The sequence below is a fragment of the Nyctibius grandis genome, chromosome 23, assembly GCF_013368605.1.
Source record: "Nyctibius grandis isolate bNycGra1 chromosome 23, bNycGra1.pri, whole genome shotgun sequence".
NCBI lineage: Eukaryota > Metazoa > Chordata > Aves > Nyctibiiformes > Nyctibiidae > Nyctibius > Nyctibius grandis.
In genome coordinates this window covers 128,221-148,795 of record NC_090680.1, presented here as the reverse complement: position 1 = coordinate 148,795, position 20,575 = coordinate 128,221, and the positions used below count along the sequence as shown (strand labels likewise).

The 20,575-nt window shown below is 59.6% G+C and overlaps 1 protein-coding gene and 1 long non-coding RNA gene across 3 annotated transcripts; both read right to left on the bottom strand.

The window, feature by feature from the left end:
- Positions 1 to 1,314: 1,314 nt before the first annotated feature.
- PPP1R37 (protein phosphatase 1 regulatory subunit 37) lies at positions 1,315 to 20,546 on the bottom strand. 2 transcript variants are annotated; one of them, XM_068417355.1, is made up of 13 exons: positions 20,179 to 20,546; positions 13,087 to 13,184; positions 11,614 to 11,659; positions 10,204 to 10,304; positions 8,035 to 8,154; positions 6,762 to 6,912; positions 6,248 to 6,403; positions 4,204 to 4,316; positions 3,797 to 3,938; positions 3,384 to 3,550; positions 2,048 to 2,912; positions 1,869 to 1,957; positions 1,315 to 1,784 (listed from the first exon to the last, which is right to left on the bottom strand). In XM_068417355.1, the coding sequence occupies exons 1-12, from the start codon at positions 20,384 to 20,386 to the stop codon at positions 1,875 to 1,877; spliced, it is 2,250 nt and encodes a 749-aa protein (XP_068273456.1). In that variant the 5' UTR covers positions 20,387 to 20,546; the 3' UTR covers positions 1,315 to 1,784; positions 1,869 to 1,874. The 2 variants fall into 2 exon arrangements, with proteins under 2 accessions (XP_068273456.1, XP_068273457.1); XM_068417356.1 differs by lacking the exon at positions 8,035 to 8,154.
- On the bottom strand, positions 15,989 to 20,170 carry LOC137672920 (uncharacterized). Its single transcript, XR_011049666.1, has 2 exons — positions 16,604 to 20,170; positions 15,989 to 16,335 (listed from the first exon to the last, which is right to left on the bottom strand). It is a non-coding gene; the product is annotated as an uncharacterized lncRNA (long non-coding RNA).
- Positions 20,547 to 20,575: the final 29 nt, after the last annotated feature.

The following is a 20,575-nucleotide window of genomic DNA, read 5'->3' as shown; positions in this document are numbered from 1 at the left end:
AGAGACTGGGGAGGACTGGGAGAGACTGGAGGGGACAAGGGCAGCCCCACGATGACCCAGGGGGCTGGGGATATGGGGGGGGGGACACGGTACCCCAACAAGCATCAGGCCATGTCAGTGCCGGGGTGGCCCCATAGCGGGGTCGACCCTCCCCCAGTACCACTGTGCTCCTCCCATAATAAACCAGTTCAACCTGCCGCTCTGTGGCTTGGCTTAAATATGGGGTTTTTTGGGGGGGGGTTCCACGTCCTCCTTTTGGGGCGGGGTGTTGGGGCTGGAAAAGGCACTAAGGGGGGGCTGGGGGGGTGGCGATTTTGGGGGGAAATGAGCCCATATCACCCGTGATGGGACAGGGCGCGTCGTCAGCATTAATTAATTACCAAAGAGGAACTGGGAAAACCCTCCCTGGCAGGTTTTTTTGGGGGGATTAATTAAATTTGCTCATAACCCCCCCTCCCAAAAAGCTGATTTTTGGCGAAGGGGGGGGTGAAAATCCCCCGAACCCCCCAAAAAAAGAGCGAGGCGGGGGTCGGGGGGTCGGTGCCGAACGCAGCTCTGCTTTAATAGAAAAAACCCGGCGTTAACAACCGAAAAAAAAACCACGACGGAAAGAAACGCCCGACACCAGCAGATCGACCCCCCCGACCTTCCGCGCCCCCCCACGCCCCCCCCAGCTCCCTGATAGATTTATTGCACTTAAGAAAAAGCGACGCGGCCTCTTGCCCCCCCCCTCCCCTGGCGGCGATGGTGACGCCGATGCCGGGACCCCCCCCTCGCCCCCCACCCCGGCCCCTCGTACCCTCCCTGAGAAAAACCGGCCGCCGGGTCGCGCAGGGGCTTGGTGATCCTTGGGGGGAGGGGGTTTTTGGGGGGGTGTCCCCGGGGCGTCACTGCCAGCGGACACCTACCGGTGCTCCCCCGGGGACCGGGAGCCCCAGGGATGGAGATATCCCGGCTCCTGCCCTCGCATCAGCTTCCCACCTTGGATTTCCTCAAACCACCCCCCCAAAAAAAAAGGGGGGGGTCCCCACCTCGCTGGGGAGACGCCGTGCCAGCACAGCCGGGGGCGGCGAAGTGGCTCTCGTGTCCCGGCAGCCCCCGACGCTGGGGTTTTTGGGGGTTTTTTTGGTGTTTCTCATTGGGGTTTGGTGCTTTTTTTTTTTTTTTTTTTTTTCCCGGCAGCCCAGGAGTAGGAGTTGAATTGCAGGTTAATTAATCAGGAATTAATTAATTCTAATATCATCCTCTATATCCCCCGCCCCACCCCGTCACTTTGCAGCTGATGATAAATAGATACCGAAAAACAAACGAACGGAAACGAAGGAAAATTTAAAATAAATAAACCGCGGGAGCCCGACCGCGCCGCCCCCGGCCTCCTGTCCCATGTAGTGTGCGGTCTTCCTCTCCCGGCATCGCCCTCGCCCCAGCGTGGGGCCTCCTCTTCCTCGGAGAATGGCGGAGGCGGCAGGTTAGTATGCGGCGAGGGCGAGGGGACAGCCGGGCGCCGCCACGTCGCCATCGCAGCGTCGTTCTTCTCTCTCGCTCCCCTTCCCCTCCATGGTTTTGGGGATGCAGGAGGGTCCCTCGGCGCGGCGGAGACGTGGCGGGCGCCCGGAGAAGAGAATTTGGTGGTGGGGTGGGGGGGGAGGCAGGAAACTTTGGGGACAGAAAAAAAACCCTTTAAAATAACCCTTTGTCCTGAAGCCCAAGGTCGAGATCTTCACCGTTGGGCAGAGCGAGGAGAGAATAAAGCTCCGCCAGGGCCGCCCCTCAACGCCGAGCACCTGCAAGAGAGCGGCCGTGGGGTCTGGGGCTCTCGGGGACACCGCCGGGATTGTCCCCAAGCCCTGTCGCCCCCCCCGGCTCACCTGCGGTCACAGCGGCTCCTGCCCCGCGTCCTGGCTGGCTTCGAGGAGCAGCTCCTCCAGCTCCCGCTCGTCCTTGGAGCAGCTCAGCTCTGCGAGGACACGGCCCGTGAGCCCGGTGGCTGACGAGGGCCCCGACGAGGGCTCGGGGACCCCTGGGGTGGGGCTCGGGGGGCTCTTACCATGCTCGGCGGCGCAGCTCCCCCCTTTGCCATCGGGGTCTGAGGATGTTTCTGGCAGCGCTCGGGCAAAATCCGTCTTCAGCCCGTTGGGAAGGGGAGTGTCGAGGGTCGCGTTCTCGCAGGCGCCGGCGGCGCGGCCGGTGCTCGGCGCTGCCGGAGCCGTTGTGGAGCCGGCGGCGGAGTCGGGGACGGCTCCGTTCGCCCGCAGTGCTGGGAGTTCGGGTTGGGCGGCCGGAGCCGGGCTCTGGGGCTCAGCGGGTTTCGCGGCATCGGCGTCGCCAGCGACTCGCTCCGGCAAGCTCTCCACTCGCGTCACCACGAAGATTTTACGGCCTCGCCCAGGACTGGAAACCGAAATCCTTCTCTCGTTTCCCTGGCAGGTGGCAGGGTTCCCCGCGCCAGCGTCGCACCGCGGTTCCTCGGCGATGCGCAGCGGGGGCGGCCGGTCCCTCAGCTCCTCCGGGGACGGCGGCAGATGGGGCACGGTAACGACGGTGGCGGCGTCGGGGCGTTGCTGCGTTTCGCTCAAGTCCTTCGTCTCTAACCCGGCATCCGCCTCCTCGTCCGTGTCCGAATCGGAGTCCGTCCCGTCGCCGCCGTCGTCCTCCGCCGCGCCGTTCTCCGAGGCCGTCGGCGCCTCCTCGGCTTCTTCCCCCTCATCCGGAGGGGAAGCGGCGTCGCCGTTTTGACCGTCTTCTACCGGATCCTCCTCCGGCAGCTCCGTGGCGGTGATTTCCGGCATCGAGGCCGACTGTTGCAGCTTCTGCTCCTTCTCCTCCTGCTCTCGGGCCAGGATGAAGTTGCGCTTGCAGCCGTTCTGGATCTCGCCCAGCAAAGCCTTCTGCGTCTCGATGAAACTCTTCACCTGCGAGGGGATACAAATGGGCTCCGTGGTTATTTCCCAGCACACACACCGTAACCACGGGGGTTTTTTTTCCCCTCCAGCCCTGTCAGCCGGGACTGATGTTTCACCAAGAAACAATTAAATCGCTTGAGAATCGAGTTCCCCCGAGGGCTCCGTCCCCGAGCGATTTCCATCCCGGGGGGATGCTCGACGAAGCAGGACCCTGAGACCCCCAGAAATCCCCACCCCAGCCCCGACCTGGAGCTGCGGTGTCGGGGTGCGTGCGGCATCCCGGCCGCAAAGGAGCCCGTTATCTCCCAGGTCAAGCTTCGCGCACAACCACGTGGATGCGCGTTGGGCAGGAATTAAATTTCAGCTGAAAACCAGGAGCTGAGCGGAGACTCGGAGGCGTCATCCCTCGAGGACGGTGTTTTCCTGCCGCGGGGGCTCAACGAGACCCCTCCCGAAATGGCACACGGGTGCGTTACCTACCGACTCCTTCTTGGGCTCCCTGTCCAAGTCGAGGCGCAGGAGCGAGTGGTTGACCTTCAGCGCCAACGACAGAGCCATGAGGCCGCCCGTCTTGATCTCGTTCTCCCGTAGGTCCAACCGAAGCAAGCGGGGGCTCTCGGCGATGAATTCCGCCACCGCCACAGCACCTGTGGGGGGACAGGAGAGCCGCTGGTGACGGCGGGGAACCAGCCCCGTGACGCCGCCGGTCCCCTGACGGTGGCTCCTCGGGGTGGTTCCAGCCAAGCTCGGGATTTCGGGAGGGATGAGGGACCTCAGCGGGAGTCGGGTGCTGGACCAAGCCACCTTCTCGAGGACCAGAGCGGAGCCCGCGCGGGGGGACACGGAACCGGGGCTGGCGTGGGCACGGCCGGCGAGCACCAGCCTCCACCCACCTTCGCAGGTCAGTTTGGTGGAGGCCAAGCCCAGGCGAAGGACGGAGCGGTTCCCGATGAGGCCGTTCTTCAGGTTGCGCACTCCTTCATTCCCGATGGGGTTGTGGCCCAGGTTCAAGGTCTCCAGGCTCTGTGTGTGAGGCTGCGGGGGCCCAGGGGGAAAAATTAACTCACGGCTCTGCCTTTAACCACGTCACCGAGCCTGGGGATACCCGAGCGGCAGCGGAGGGGGACAAGGGACATGTTCTCCTTTCACGGAGCACCATGGGCACGTCGTGCCGACCCCCTCGGCCGGCACCCTCCCACGGCTGCCTGGGTCCGGCCCCGGCCGTGACGGGAGAGACGTTTCTCCGGGAGCAAAGCCGAGTGCCCGGCGCTAAGCCATCGTCCCCAAGGGATGTACTCACCAGCGTCATCCCCAGGTAGGCCATGCCGGTGTGAGTCAGCTGGTTGTTCCACAGCACCAGAGTGACCAGCCCTTTCCGCTGCTCCTTCAGCCCTTCGCAGAGGTACGCCAAGCCTGGAAAACAGCCCGGGATCAGCCTTCCCCCTGCCAGCGTGGATCCTGCCGGCGCCACCGGCGCTCTCCTGCTTTCCTCCGATCCGTCCCTCCAGCTCAGGCGCTGGGGAGGACAGAGGGACAAGGATGACAGCGCCCGGGCAGCGATGGGGAAAAGCCACGGCATCGTTACGCCAAGCTCCAGCGTTGGCAGCGTCTTCGGACACCCCCCACCCTCTGAACACCCCTGGGCAGGAGTGTTGATCTGCTGCAGGGCAGGAGGCTCTGCAGAGGGGTCTGGACAGGCTGGATCGATGGGCCAAGGCCAACTGCATGAGGTTCAACGAGGCCAAGTGTCGGGTCCTGCTCTTGGGGCACAACAACCCCCCCCCGGCTACAGGCTGGGGGAAGAGTGGCTGGAGAAGGACCTGGGGGTGTTGGGCAATGGTGGCTGAATATGAGCCAGCAGTGTGCCCAGGTGACCAAGAAGGCCACCAGCCTCCTGGCTTGTGTCAGCACTAGTGTGGCCAGCAGGAGTAGGGCAGGGATCGTCCCCCTGTGCTCGGCACTGGTGAGGCCGCACCTCGAATCCTGAGTTCAGTTTTGGGCCCCTCACTACGAGAAAGACCTTGAGGTGCTGGAGCGAGTCCAGAGAAGGGTAATGAAGCTGGTGAAGGGTCTGGAGAACAAGTCTAATGAGGCGCGGCTGAGGGACCTGGGGGTGTTTAGTGTGGAGAAAGGAGGCTGAGGGGAGACCTTCTCACTCTCTACAGCTGCCTGAAAGGAGGGTGTAGCGAGGTGCGGGTCGGTCTTTTCTCCTAAGCGATAGGACAAGAGGAAACGGCCTCAAGTTGGACCAGGAGAGGTTTAGATTGGAGATCAGGGACAATTTCTTCCCCAAAAGGGTTGTCAAGCGCTGGCACAGCTGCCCATGGTAGAGTCACCATCCCTGGGGGGATTTAAAAGCCGTGTAGATGTGGTGCTGAGGGACGTGGGTTAGTGGTGGCCTTGGCAGTGCTGGGTTAAGGGTTGGACTCAATGGTCCTTTCCAACCAAAACGGTTCCATGATTCTGTGATTTTATGGACCATTTCCCTCAGCTCCTCGATGTGATGCAAAGCTGCGCAAGCAAGCAATTAAACCTCACGGCGTAGAAAATTAATTAGCATTAAGCCAGAGCTTTTGGGAGTAGGGTACAAACCCCCACCCCGAGGAGGGACCAGAGGAGTGGGGACATGGCGGGGGGGTCTGGGGTTGGCCCTGCGCTCGGGGTGACCCACGGCAATGCCCCGGACAGGGATTTCCGACACGTAAGAGCCCTGACGCGGCTCGTTACGAAGCACCCGAAGATGCGAGGGATGTGGCAGCTGACCTGGAAGGCGGCAAATTAATATTTGCACCGCAGGGTGGGACCCATCCGGGAAGGGTGGGTGGCCACAACAGTGCCGGTGACAGCCGATCCGGTCACGCTTGGCTACGGACCCAACCCAAAGGAGAGCCCGGGCAGAGCCAGCGCGGATCCTCCACCGAACCGCGGCGTTCGGCTGACCGCAACCAGCCGAGATTGAAATCCGGGCTGGGATCGTTTCGCAATTTCGGGGTTGATATCAGATTCGGCCGCTCGTTTGGCTCCGGGGGAGGAGAAAAACAAACCCAGATGGGAGCAAGAGATGGAGGGAGCCGAAAGCGGCGGCTCCGAGGCACGAGGCATCCCCAACCTCTCCCCGCTGCCATGCGACCTCGCAGCCCAGCCCAGGAAGTAATTAAAGTTTCTCTAACGATCTTCAGCTTTAAAAAAAATGAGATTGACCCTGTCGAAATCATCCCCTCCTGCTTCGGGGGCCGCGCCCGCAGCCCCTCGAGCTCCGCAGCCGGATCCCTCGCCTCCTTAAATCTGGGTGAAAACTCTGGGGAATGGGGGCTCTGCCGGCAGGAGCGGCGGGGGGCCCTCACCTGAATCCAGGATGTGGTTGTTCCTCAGGTCGAGTATCTGGATGTAGCAGTTGAACTTCAGCAGGTTGCCGAGCTGCGCCGAGTCCTGCAGCCCGTTCAGCTTGTTATCGGCCAGGTAAAGCTCCCGCAAGTTCATGTTCATCTTCAGAGCCGTGGCTGAAAAGGTGGAAAAGCAGCACCTCAACCCGAATCCCACGCCGGGACGGCTCGGCGATGAGGCGCGGCCGGTCGGCACGCCAGCGCCAAGGGGCTGCTGGCAGCCGGAGCTGGTATCGATACACGCAGGGCACGCGCCCTCGCCAGCGCACCGCGTTTTTCCGGCCAGGCCAACTTAAATAATTCACAATTAAACCCCAGCGACGCTCCCCTGCCGCCACCCTCAGCTCATCGCTGCTGCCACCACACCGCTGTTAGCTCCAGCTTGGCCGTGATTTATCGATCAATCCCGCTGTATCGATAAATCCCAGTGATTTATCGATAAATCCCGGTGCATGCATGAATCCCGGTAGCTCACCCAGCAGCATGAGCGGGCGGCCCGAGAGGCTGGCGTTCTCCAGGTGCAGGACGACGAGGCTGCTGCTGATGCGCAGGGCTCGTGCCACGAACGGGGCCGAGTGGTCGAGCAGAGGCGTGTTCCGGGCGTCCAGGTGCTGCAGGCAGTTCGTCTGGGGGGAGGAGACGAGAGGGATCAGCCGCGCGACCTCGGCCAAGGGGTTTTTGGGGTTTTTTTGGCTGTTCTTCTCGGTCGGGTTTAAGGCCAAGCTATTTGACATGCCAAGTGCCACCCCAGTCACGGACGCAGCCCCCAGGCCGCTCCGGTAAGAGCTCCTGGGCCGATTTACACTCGAACCACACCACTCCGGAGACACACCGTATCGCCACCGCGCCGAGGCCGCCGTCACCCTCAAGCTGCGGCACCGGGGAGGACGCGCTTCAGGTGACCGTAGCGGTGTCACGTTCACCAAAGAAAAGCCTCCCTCACCCTTACACACCCGGGGACGCGCCGCCCCGAACCCTCGAGCTCCTTCACCGCGCCAGCGGCACACGCAGCCGCTTTTAAAGCACCGTTATGTCACCGCGTTGGTGACATCTGGCATCTCCAAAACCCAGAGCGGGCATCACCCGCGCGGCGCCAGCTCCAGATCCCGGTACCGACCCCACCGTGACGGCGCCTGCGCGGCGGGGGACGCTACTGGGACGCCGGCTTTCCAACCGGCCGCTGTGCAAGGCACCGGCGGGCGCCCGGGCGAAGCATCGGCGGTGCCGAAATGAAAATTAACAGGATCGAGAGGTGAATTACGGACCGAGGGTGGTTTTTTTTGGCGCCGCGCCCCGACACGGTGACGGGGAAGCACGAGGTGTTGCCGCCTCTGCGCTCGCTTTTCAGAATGAACTCAAGCGCCTAACAACGAGGTTAATTAAGCCCCGCGAAGATAACTAACGCCCAGCGCGAGCGGCTGACCCCGCACGCCCGCCGCTAATCGCAGCCTGCTCGGGGGTTGTGGTTTTATTTTAACGCTGGCATCAGCATTTCCATCTTCTCTGCTCCGGCTGCTCGCCGAGGCGTGAAGCAACCCCGTGGTTAGGTGGGAAAAGTGATTTTTTTTCCCTGCCTTAAACCTTAGGCTAAGGAAATCTTCCCGAATCGAGCGGTTTTCTGGACGGGTGAGCACAGAACCACAGCGACGGTCCCGGGAAGCACGCGGGGACGTGTCGAGAGGCTCGCCCGCGGAGCCGGAGGGAGGTAAAAGAAGGCGTCGAGAATATTTTTGCAAGGGAGCACAAACCTTCCTCATCATGTGGGCGGCCGCCTGCCAGCCTCGCGTGCCGATGTGTCTGTTGAAGGAGATGTTGAGGTGCGTCGCCGACTCGTAGTACTCGATCATGTCGAACAACGCCGAGGCGCCCTGCGGGACGAAGGCAGAAGGCAAAGCTGCGTGAAGCCGGGCGGAGGCCGAGCGGGGTTCGAGAGGGGGAAAATAAATAAAAAACAAAAAAGAGGCTTTGCTGTGCCGGGATGCAAGCGGCTCGGGCACAAGCCGGCTCCTCCAGACGCCTCTTGCACGACCTCACCTGATTTAGTCATTAAGCTCTTGCAAACGAGGTCTGCGACCCCCCAACCCAAAGCAGCCCAAGCAACCAAAATTTCCGTCAACCTCAAGCGCAAACAAATCGGTGACGAGTCCGCCCGTCCCCGTACCCGCCGGCACCACGACGCTTCGCACCGTCCCCCCGTGCCAGCCCCCCACAGCCCGGGGTGCTCCCCCCGGTCACGGCACAGCCGGGTCCCCCCCATCCCTGGGGCTCTCTGGCCTCTTCCAGGGACTCTCTGTGGATTTGGTGCCCACGGGTACTCCAGAAAAAACAAAAAAAAAGGCATTTCGCCATATTCCCGGTGTCCCCACCATCGGGCGTGTGCTTGGGGACTGTCACCGGGGTAGACGGTGACCCGGCAGGGTCTGGGATGGGATGATGGCTGTGCTGCCTGCCAAGAAACCATCCGATAATCCAACTGGGCTCAAAAAAAAAACAAACCCCAAAAAAGAGGTATAAACCCACAGATTTATAGCAGGTTAGGAGTGAAAGGGTTTAGCAGAGCCAGACACTTGGGAAACGTCGCAAGCTCCTACGGCAGAAGCAGAGTAACTTTGCTTAATCACATAATTAGCCTCTCGGGAGAAAATTAGCCAAAACATTAAGGCCGGAGCAGGCAGAGAAGAGCCACAAAAAGCGCTGCAAGGCTTGCAGAGGAAAAAAAATAACGCGGAGAGACCTGGAGGAGTGGGAAACGGCAAAGGAGAGAAAGAACGGGTCTTCGGGGAACAACGGGGCTTTCAGCGGGGAACAGGGCGCTCGCACAGGAGGAGGATCTGGGTACTGGGTGATTTAAGTCCCTGGTGTGAAGCATGAATCGGAGGGACGGGAGGTCTCAGGGTGCCGGGGGGTCAGCGTTAACCCTCCGCTGCTGTTTTTCCCCCGCCATCGTGCCCCCGTAGCTGGTCTTGCTCTACCTGCCACCGTCCAGCTCGGAAACCACGCGACACGTTTCAATTATTAACGTAGCATCGTTCCTCCTGCAAGATAACGAGGCGAAACGAAGCGCGGGAGCGTTTCGCAGCCCAAAGACCTCTCGCACGAGCTCAGCCAGCCCGTCCCTGCTCCGTGGCTGCACGTCCCCTCGCCAGGCTGCGGTGCCATCGGGGGACTCATCCATCCCCCAAACAGCCCCATCCTGTGGCCGTAGCCCCTGGGGTAGCCCAGCGGGATTGTGCCCCCAGTATGGGATGTGGCCGGTGGCCACGTGGTTGCTGAGCCTTCCCACAACGCTGCTTGAGTGGGGAAAAATGGGGGGGGAAAAGCACCAAGAGCTTCCGAGCCAACAGGTCTGAAGCCAGGATCAGGATGGGGATGGACAACGAGGGGAAAAACAAGACCTTTGAAGACACAAGGACTGAAAGGGGATGCTCTGGGGCACGGGGAACTCGGGACTAGAGCTGGCTAAAAATAGTTTTTAACCACTTCCTTAATTTTTTAACCTCCTCCGCTTACCCGCTGGGACGTGAACTCAAAGCCCCAGGGCATTGTGAGGGAGGAGGAAGGCAAGTCGGGATGGGATGGGACGTGCAGAAGGGGAGCCTGGACTTCATCCTCAGCCCCGAAAAGCTGTTTGAGAGCTACCCACAACTCCCTCAGCTTTTAAGATACGTATTTAAAATGCCTGGGAGGTTCGTGGCCGGCCGAGCTTCTGAGCGAGCGGTCAACCTCTTCCTTCTGGGGCAGCACACGCTGCGCCCGCAGAGGGTGGGGACGAAGGGAAACGGGTACAGCGACACGGTACAGCCCCCCCCAAAAAAATCAGTGCCCAGGAGGAGCTAAGGACCGACCACAAACCCCGTGAGGCTTGTGTTAGCTGCGGAAAGAGGAAGGAGAAGCCGGGCGAGGCCACGGCCGCTTACGTCTTCATCCAAGCTCGTTTGCTCCAAATCGACGATTTTGAACTGGACCCGCTTGAAAATTTCTTCCAGCGCTTCGCAGGCTTTGTAATCCAGCTTCTCCCCTGCGGAAAGAAGCGGAACAAGGTGAATTTTTGGGGGGTGCTTCAGCACGTAACGTGCGGGGCACGTGAGCCCCGAGCCGCAGCACAGAGGCCCCGTGGAAAAGCGACTTTCTCCCTCCGTGCGGAGCCAGCTCCCTTCCAACCAACCCTGAAAGGAAATTCAAACCCAACATCGGGCGTTCACGTCGATTTATTCATGCGTGCCCAGCGCAGCAGCAGGAAGCGGCACCTCGGATGAGTATTTCTGGTGAACAGACGGGGACCGGGCATCGCAGGGAGCCCCGAAAGCTGCGCCGGCGCTCGCCGGCAGCACCGCAAGCTGGGAAAAGGATCCGCAGGGAGACTTCGGAAAAGGACGTCTCTCTCCCGAGTGGATTCCTCAGCCTTTGGGTTCCTCCCCCCAACACTGAATAAGTGACAACGGGCACCAAGATTAAACCCCAAGGCTGCAGCCCCCGCAGATGGCTTCTGTCTCCCCAAACTCCATCACTGAGTTTCATAGGAAACCGGGACAGCCCAGGCAGGACCTCAGGAGGGGGCAGATGCTGCCAGGATGATCCAGGGCTGAGAGGAGCAACACCACCACCATCGCTCCACGAAGGAAGAACGCTCCGGCCAACGCCGACCATCCCATCTTCTTCTCTGCTACGTGGCTGGTCTTGCTGCCGGCCTCCCAGGTTGTTTCTGGGAGGCGTTTCCCAGTGCAGAGCGGGGAGAAGAGGCTCTTTAGGAATGGAAGGAAACCAGGAGAATAGAGGCAGCGACCTGCTGCCCCGTAAAATATTTGCCTAGCAGAGACATTACAGGGAAGCGAAGGCGACCTTCATCCTCTCCTTCCCAGAGCTATGGGAGATGCTCCACAAAAGCCATCGAGATGTTTGCAGTAAGAACTAACCGGAACGCCTTTTTTGTTTTCCCATCGCGCCAGGAGTTTCGAGACATCAGTCAGAAAAGTATTCCAAGCAAATCTGCTCTGCGTCAGCCCTAACTCATGCCCCGCATTGGGAAGCGGGGGGTATGCGGACGGTGCTCGGAGGCGGTGAGGGACAGTCCGCTGCTCGAGGGGCCACCGAGCTTATTCCGCCGCTGTTTTGGTGCAGCAGCGACCAGGACATTAATACTCCCCGTACAGAAACGCCTCCAGTACTTACTGCTCCCCTCGTGCTGGGATGAAGGCTCTCTCCTGCTCTACCTTGCAAGAGCCCCAGCTGGGACCGCGGCTCCAGCAACAGCCGCACCAATGGAATAAAACATCGAGACTGCCCAGAAGAGAAATAAAAATCCCCCGGGTGATGGAAAAGGAGCTTACCTTTCAGATCTAAGCAGTCTATCCTGGGAGCCAGGTCTTCAAATGCCTGCAAAAGCAAAAAGCAGTGTTTCATACTCAGGAGGAGGAGGAAGGCGGCCGGGGGAATGGGAGGGGAATTAACGTGCTAGAATAACGAGGTAAGGTGAGAAACTGTGCAAATCCTCCCCAAAACGAGGAGAGGATCTGGGAACTCTCAGCCTGAGGTTGACTCGACATCCAAGCTGCCACCTACGGCGCTTTGCAGGCCGGATCCCTGCGAGTCACGGGCAGAGCTGGTGACCCTCCCCACGACGAGGGCTTGGAGCTCTGGGAGGAAGGGCGGCTGATGAAGATGAGGGTCTGTCTCCGCACACGGAGGCACCGGAGCTGCCCCGGGGAAGGCACAGCAGATGAAAAAGCAAAAAATCTTCCTTCCTAGGCCAAGGGAAGAGGTTTAAACATCGTGCTCCAGCCTGCTGCTCTCAGGCTGGAGGATTCAAATGGGACTTTTATTGAGCCCGTGCGAGCAGGGAAAACCACAGCGCTCGTCGCCATCTCCCCGTGGGCTTCCCTCCCCTGACCAAGTGCACAGATTTCCCTTTAAAATACCATCTGAGGTATAAAGTGCTTTGCAAACAAGCCCCTTTCAAGTCTTGTCTCGAAGGCACGCCGAGACGGGGATGGCAGGGACATCAGAGAATCATAGAATAATTTTGGTTGGAAAGGATCTTTAAGATCATCGAGTCCAACCGTCAACTCAACACTGCCAAGTCCACCACTAACCCATGTCCCTCAGCACCACATCTACATGTCTTTCAAATCCCTCCAGGGATGGGGACTCCACCACTGCCCTGGGCAGCCTGTTCCAACGCTTGACAACCCTTTCCGTGAAGATGTTGTCCCTGATCTCCAATCTAAACCTCCCCTGGCACAACTTGAGGCCGTTTCCTCTTGTCCTATCGCTTAGGAGAAGAGACCGACCCCCACCTCGCTACACCCTCCTTTCAGGCAGTTGTAGAGAGTGAGAAGGTCTCCTCTCAGCCTCCTTTTCTCCAGGCTAAACACCCTCAGGTCCCTCAGCCGCTCCTCATCAGACTTCTGCTCCAGACCCTTCACCAGCTTCATTACCCTTCTCTGGACTCGCTCCAGCACCTCAATGTCTTTCTCGTCGTGAGGGGCCCAAAACTGAACACAGGATTCGAGGTGCGGCCTCACCAGTGCCGAGCACAGGGGGATGCCCAGGTGGGTCAGAGCCCACCACCAGCACCCGCCCCTGCACAGCAGCCCGAGACGGACGCAGCTTCAGCAGCGTCTGGCAGCACACTAAATCACATGGAATATTTTTCGAACTCCTTCCCTTTTGCTCTCTGCAATGAGAGCTCTGTCCAGAGACCCGCTCGTGCTATTAAAACAGGGGCTTTCCTTCCAAAAGCCGCGCGGTGAAGGGGTGTACTTGCTCATTCGGTGCCGAGGCAGCACCTGCACCAGCTCTACCTGTATCTGCTTCAGTAGTTTGGGTATCTGCTTGCAGTTCAGCTTCTGGCAGGCTTGCTTGTAGGCAGTCATGATTTCATCGACGGTCACGTTCTGGGCTGAAAAGGTAACAAAGGGAGGTTACGGCTGTATCTGCAGTTCCCCCGTCGGACGCCGGTATCCGCCGGGATTTACACCCGGCAGAGGAGCCCGCGAGGGGATTACGAGGGATTAAGGATGTTCAAACGCCATGGGACGAAGCAAAACCTGAGCAGGGCCTTGCTCGAACACGTCTACGGGAGCAAGCCCCATCTTGCACGGGCAGAAAAGGGGCCGGAGAGGCGCAGCCGGCACCTCCCGCCTCCTCCAGCCGCGCTTGGGCACGAGCAGCTGCTCTTTGCGGAGCAGAAAAGCTTTGAGAGTCGCGGGACGACAAACCCCGACCCCTCTCAGCAGGTCGCTGCGGTGGTTAATAAATAGCGCTGTCACACACGTTCCTCTTGCTTTTAGTTTTATTTAACTTTGTTTTTTTCACCCGGTCGCTTCACATGGAGCTCATAGATAAACCCAGATTTTCCCTAATTGGCTGCTGGAGCAGCGTGCAGAGGACTCGGGGTCAACCCCAATCAGCGAGACATCATCTAAAACCTCATCCTCCGGCAAATACCATCCTCGACAGGCGGCTGCTCCTTCGGAAGCCGCGGGAGGGGCGTTTCTGCTGCCGTCATCGCCTTGGTGCTGCCAAGCTCGGCTCTGGAGCGAGCCGGGCGGCGTTTACTCGCTGCTTCTGCCCTCCCTGAATCACGGGTGGCAATGCTGCCACTCCGCATGCCGGGGCAGCCGGCGCGTCATTAGCCACGTGAGGCAATGCCCACCTCTGCTCTCGGCATGATCTCGGTTCGGCGATCGGCCCAAATAAACACTGAAGCCATCCCCGGGTCAGAAGATGATCTGGAGAAACCAGATTCCCCAGGACTCTCATCTGGCAGAGCACAAAGCAACCGCCTCCCTGCTCCCATCCCCGAGGATTACGACATCCGGAGAGCTCGGTAAAAACCAAAATACTGTACCAGCTGCAAAAAAACCCCACCACACCAAAAAAAGACTATTTTAATGTTCTCCTTGTTCACAATGAACCCATCGAGCATCTCTGCAGCGGGACGTGGCCAGAGCGACACGTGGCAGAGGCAACGTCGTGCCCCGGTTCAGCTGCACCACACAAAGAAACACCTTTTGGGGCAGTTTTTAGCCCTAACGACCCTTTCCCAGGCCGCCATGGGGAGGTTTGTGGGGACTCCTAACACCCAGTCAAGCAAAGCAGCAACGCTTTAAACGCGCCCCAAGCCAGTGCTTCACTCGGCGAGACCTAAGACCGGCTTTTGTGCCCCAGAAAGCATTTGCTCCTCCGAAGCGACGCAGGGACGTGCCAGCGTGTCTCTTCCCGAGGAAAATCCACTGAGGCCGAGCGAGTCCCGCGTCTAAAATAAAAAAAGAGAGCTCCAAAACGTGCTGGCTGAAGGATTTCTCCCCAAACCTGAACTCGAGCACACTTTGCTAATCTAGTTTTTATTATTTTCTGGCAGTAAAATGCTTTGCTCTGCCCTCTCCTGGGTGGAAATTCTAAATTTTAACAACCCTCGTCACCAGAGGATGGGGATTTGCTTCTGCTTCTGCGCGTGTCCTGGCACGTCTCTGTTCCCACCTCGCCCAAAGTCTGGTGGGAAGAAGTTAACGGGTCTCGTGGTTCTCTCGAGCTGCTTCCAACATCCTTCTTCACACCGAGCCGTGCAGCGCCAGCGCCGAGTCCAGCGCTGGTGAGCACCAGGAGCTGGAAAACACCCCGAGTTCACCCCCAGAGTCACAACCACTCGTGTAACCGTACGGGCAACACCAAGAACACCGGCGAGCCCGGCACCCGCTCCGTACGGCCCCATAACCGGCGATCCCTGTGGCATTTCTGGCACGGGATCACCCAGATGGTCCATAACACCTTCCGTGGCGGCTCCGGCTCATCTCAGGGGGGCTGCTGGTAGGAACAGTTGGCATTTGGTCTTGGTTTTGCTCTCAGGAAGCTTTTAAGGAGGTGAAACGGCAACACCGAGCAGCAGCTCTTCTTCCTGCAAGGCTGGGCTTCGCTCCGAGGCCACCTCGCTCTCCCCTCCGAGGCCACCTCGCTCCCAGCTCCGAGGCCACCTCGCTCTTTGGAAACTCAAGATCCATGGAAAAACTTTCTTATTTTGGCCTGAATGATGCATCCTTAGGATCAGCGCCCAGAGCCTCCGAGGGAAGTTTCCTCGCTCGATTATCAGAGTTTTAATGAAAAAGGATCTTCATGCTGTTTTTTCGAGTGCCCCATCCCCGCTCGTTTCCCTTCTTCCCCTTCGCCAAGGGCCGCTCTCCTGCCCGTCTGCGGTAACGAAGCCTGCGAGTCAATATTAATATTTCCTGTTTGAGCTCCGACTTGCAAATATTTGCAGCAGCTGGAACATCCGCCTTCAAAAAAACCCTTGAAATTTCTGGAAAAGCCTTTTTTGGGGGTTTTTTTTTTGGCAGAGCAGGGCAGGAGACAAGGGCTTGAAGCCGATCCTGCAGCACGGCACGTGTTTTTCAGCAGAAGAGTTTTAACGCCGCTGACGCCGCCCGTAAAACAAAGCAGAGCTGTTCTGCAAACAAGTTTGATAAAATAGGTATTTACACGCCATCGGGCAGGCGACTCGAGCGAGCAAATTGTGGCCGATTCCCGGCTCGGGTGGAATTTCCCACGGCTTCGAATATCTGCTCTTAGAAAGAGGAGGGCTGGAGACGGCGCAGGGTTTCCACTCGGAGCGTCCCCGACGGCGTCCTGGATCCCCCCTTCCTTATTAAAGTTTTGCCCCCCAAAAATAATGACGTGAAAAGACAAAACGAGTTGGAAACCAGAGCGTTTCCCTAACGAAGAGCTAAGATTTATTACTCAAACGACAAGCAGCTTTGACCCCGCTCACGCCCCGAGCCCCTCTGCCATTTTAAAACCCTGCGCTAATAGAGTTAACTCCCTTATTAATTAATCTCTTTGTTATTGCTCAGCGGATTAAGATCCAAAGAGCGATAACGAAGGGCATTTCCTAACCTCCTGCGTTAACTTGGGGTGTTTCATCCGATAATTTGCTGCTCATTTTCGCCCACAGCTCCTGGCAGAGCGGCCGCTGGCTTCACCGGGAGCTGCTCCAGTGATGGCACCGGAAAACACAAACCGCGGCGGCTCAGCTGGACGAGGCACCGGCAGAAAGCCTGGAAAATTGAGAGAAAACCCCCAGGAAGGCTCGTGGATAAAGTTTAAAATGCAAATCACGCTGCTTCTGGCGAAAGCCGACAACGGCTTCATGCCGCTCTCCTTTTCCCGGTCACCAAAAACACCGTTTTTTGCCCTTAACTACGGGCTCTTCGGGGCTTATTTTGCCCCGGCTCTCCGAGAGGTGCCTTCCCGGGGGGTGCCGCAACTTGGGCAGCAACAAATCCAGATCCCCCAGAAAGGATCCCCAAATCCCCCAGGATTTACCTTTCCCAAAAGGCACTTAATCCCCCGGGGGGGAATCGGGATGACGCAGGGGCCTCACTGCCTGCGAGGAAGCGCGGCGCCGAGGAGGGACCGACCGTTAAATCCTATTAAAGCGCGGACGTTTCCGTGCCCGTGGCGGGTTTCGCTTCGCCTGCTCCTTCGTCCACTTCCCGTCTTCCCACGCGAGGGGAACAGCAGCTGTAAGAAAATGATTTTCTTCTCTAGGGAAGCATCAAAAACGCCCCCCTAGAAGAGGAGTTTGCTGGCAAGCGAGCGGCTCCTTCGCTCTCGGTCTGGTGGCAGCCGACGCAGGGAGGGGAAGGCAGCGCCAGCGTCACCCCGACACCTGGGTTTGCTCTTCCTCCCACGTTTCAGGGGGATGGTACCCCTCAGCCGGGTGGGTGACGGAGCGTCTCCACCTGACAGCAGCGGGCAGAGGCACGAGCCAGCTCTCCCCAGGGTCTGTCCTGCATCGGCAAACACCCCGACGCCCGCAGCGACCCCGGCTTCCTCGCTGCCACGATGCTCGGCATTGGTCCAAACCGAGCGCACCAAGACCTCAAACGCTCGGGGACAGCAGGACTTCGCCCACGTGCCGCCACCAGGTCTTTTTTACCCGTATTTCCACACCTCTGGCTCCTCTCTCTGAGCATGGAGGTCCTGGGCTTTCTAACAAATCGGCTGGTGAAGCTGTAGGAGGGGGGAAAGGAAATAAAGGGCCACTTTTCCCCCATCGTCTTGTGCTCTGGCTCATTTCCCAACGAATAACCACGTGTCCGCGGGGCGCCGGCGCGGCAGGGAAGCCAGGTAAGCCGAGGGAGACGGATGGCAGCAGGGTCTGCCCTTAAACCTTTCCCTCTCCGGCACCTCGCCCATCCCAGCCAGCCCCTCGGACCTTAAATCAAGGGCTTAAATCGAGACAGGGTTTGTCAGAAAACAAGCTGGGGGAAAAAAAAACGGGACGAGCATTCGGGTCTTCTGGGTTAAAGCCGGTGCCGCGTCTCCCGTCGGCGGAGGTACGTGGGCACCGAAGGGAAGGAGCGGAGAGGAAGGTCAGAGCGGAAAGCGTTGTAATTTAACCTGACATTGAGCCGGGCGAGGCGGCGGAGAGGCCGGTGGTGCAGCCCGGTAATAAAGAATTAAAAGGTAGAAATAATTAATGCTCCTCAGCAAGGTTTTCCAGAAAGGACGGCTGATGAACAGAACCCGACACGCGTCTGTAGAGAGGAGCTCGGGTGGCTCTGTCGGATCAGGAGGCTTTAAAGGTGCAACAGTCCAAAGAAGCTTAAAAAAAAAAAGAGAAATATTAAAAAAAAAAGAAAAAGCACAAAGGTGCTCAATGTAGTACGAAACGTGACGCCATAAAGCCACCAGCCGCCTCGTGGCGTACAAGGGTGTTCCTGCGAGAGGCGAGGGAACTGCTGACGTTCAGATATTAAAAATAAAGCGAGCGTCTGCCTCGGGGGGTGAGAAACCGGGAGCGGACGGACCCACGGCCCGTTAAACGGCGACGCTAACGACGCTCCGAACGCGTCACGTCTCAGGAAACCCCGCGTCTGCTTTGCTTTCCTCTTCCAAACCCTCGAGCACTTCGGGGTGGTCCGAGAGGAGGATCCAAAGCCACGCGCGAGCAGCGGCGTTGCCAAGCCCCACGTGGCTCATTGCCCAGCAAAACCGGCCTTGCCGGTACCGGCTGGGAAGGAGCTGTCGGATTCGAGTAGCCAGAAGGAAGTTAAACGAGCAGAGGCGCATCCGCCGGAGTAATTTCAGCCGACGAATGACAAATGAGAAGTAAATAAAGCCCCGAATAAAAATAGTTATTATCCACACGTGAGAGGAAGAATAAAAGCAGCGTCATGGGCAACGCGCTCCTCGAGCCAAGGGAAAGGCAGGTGCCGGATGCCAGCTCTGCCCACAACGATACCGGCATCCACCACGGCGATCAGCGCCGTACGGGATTCCTCTTTTATTAGAGAGGGGAAATTTGCTTGGAGACCCTTTGCGGGATGAAGTTTGAGGTTAAAGGGCTTTAAAATAAAAAGGTCCCCAACACCTGAAAGGCGCAACGCCTCCGGGGCAAGGCTCCGGCGCGCTCAGAGCCTCGGGGAAGGTGAGCTCGGCTGGGGAATGTGCCGCTCCCGGGCTCCCTCTGGGATAAGGGCGTGCGGGAGGAGAGCGGCTCGTCTGGAGAAGCGCTAAATGATGGTTTTGTGGAGAGAGAAGGGCCGGGGGGGACGAGCCCCAGGTTTGCTCCGCCCAGGTGAACAGCACGGCTTCACCCGGAGCAGGGGCAGAGGGGTGGAAGCATCCCATTAATGCCGCTGGTGAGACATAAAACCAGTAAAACTGCGTTAGCGAGCGGTTTTCCTCTGTTGCCGGAGGTATTTCGCGGAGGCATCTGGTTAGCGGTCACCGCCTCGGGAGGAGGTGGCTAATGCCAAGTGATAAAACCAGAATTAATCAGTGCTACGTAACGAGATCCAGTGCCATTTATGCCATGTCTGACGTCCGCGTAGCAAAACCGGAAGGGGTCTGGTCACCCAAGGAGGGGCACGAGCGGAAAAAACCTGGGAGAAACCCCATTTCTGGCTTGCAACACAGTAAAAAAAAAATCAAAATAAAGGCCCGTTGGGTTCCCAAAAAGGAGGCGCGGCTGCCGGTTACCGAGGATTTTTGGTGGCGGGTGCCGCGGCAGTTCGGTTCAAGATAGAGAAATGCAGCTCGTACCACGGCACACCGTCCTTTACCGTATCTCCAGCCGGTTCCCGTGTTTCCGTAGGGTATAAAGAACATCCTGAAATCCGCAGCCAGCCGCAGCACGCCGTTATCGGGAGCGCCGGAGGCGTCTCAGACCAAACCCCCTCGCCCAGCCCGGCAGAGCGGAGCCCCCCACGGGTTTGGCACCCACCGCCAGTGGAGCCATGGACGCCAGCGCTTGGCTGGAGCTCACGTTCTGGCCGTGTCCCCTCGCTCAGGGATGCTTCCCAAGAACACGCCACTCCTCTGCCCGCCGCGCCGAGCTCCCCTGCGCTGCCGGAGGGGCTGGGGTGGACATCCATAACTGGGGACGTTACCGAAACCTCCAGGACATCGGAGGGACGCAGCTGCGGGTCGTCTCCTTTGTCCTCCCTCGCACCGGTGAAGCTTCGGTAACACTTTGGGGAGGAAACGCCAGTTTCTCCACGACACCATCGCCCTCCTCGACGGCGGTGGGCGGCGCAGACCCTCGCTGGAGAGCTGGGCGCCACGCTGGGCTCTCCCCCACCGCGCCCGCGGAGCCCAACCATCGCCGCCGTTGCCACCACACGGGCTGGGGGCGGCAAAGCCAAGAGCTTCCCTCCGAGCCAAAGCCTCCGACGGGAGGTCAGGGCCGGTGGCTCCGTGGCTTCGCCGGGCCCACGGTTTTGGCATGAACTGCTCCCGGGCGGTGGTTTTGGGGGGTCCCAACGGCTGCACTCGGGCAACCGGCTTTGGCTAAGGATGGGGGGGCTCTGCCCCAGGCCCGGGGACTGCGGTGGGGCCTTTGCTCCGGCCCGGCCCCAACCCCGGTGCCCGCCGCCCCCCGCCGCCATTACCGTGTCTCCAGGGGTCCTTGGGCTCCACCGCCCCGGAGACGATATCCTCGTCGGAGGGGAACGTCACCCGCTTCGCACCGGGCCGCAACCGCCCGTCATCGCTTCCCCCGGTGGCTCCGGGCTCGGAGGGTTCAACGGGTGACGAGGGCTCGGTACCGGGCTCGGTGGGGGCGGCCGCCGACCCGCAGCCCTGCCCCGAGGCCTCCATGGCGGAGCTCTCCCTCCTCACCGCCGCCCCGGGGGCATCGCCCGGTGCTGGGGGGCCGTTACACGGTGGGGCTGCATGGAGAGGGGGGGGAGCAGCCGGCACCGAGCGCCGGAGCGAAACCGCCGCCGCCGCCCGCCAACGCCGCAACGGCCCGAGCCTCCGCCGCCGCACTTTCGTCACGGCGCGGGG

Bases quoted from the DNA above. Each gene is read 5' to 3' on its own strand.
- PPP1R37 (XM_068417355.1), bottom strand. From the start codon at position 20,386: ATGGAGGCCTCGGGGCAGGGCTGCGGGTCGGCGGCCGCCCCCACCGAG. The intron at 13,185-20,178 runs GTAATGGCGGCG...TTACCTTTTCAG, and splicing joins CAAGGACCCCTGGAGACACG to CCCAGAACGTGACCGTCGAT. The intron at 6,404-6,761 runs GTGAGCTACCGG...CCACCTTTTCAG, and splicing joins CCGCCCGCTCATGCTGCTGG to CCACGGCTCTGAAGATGAAC.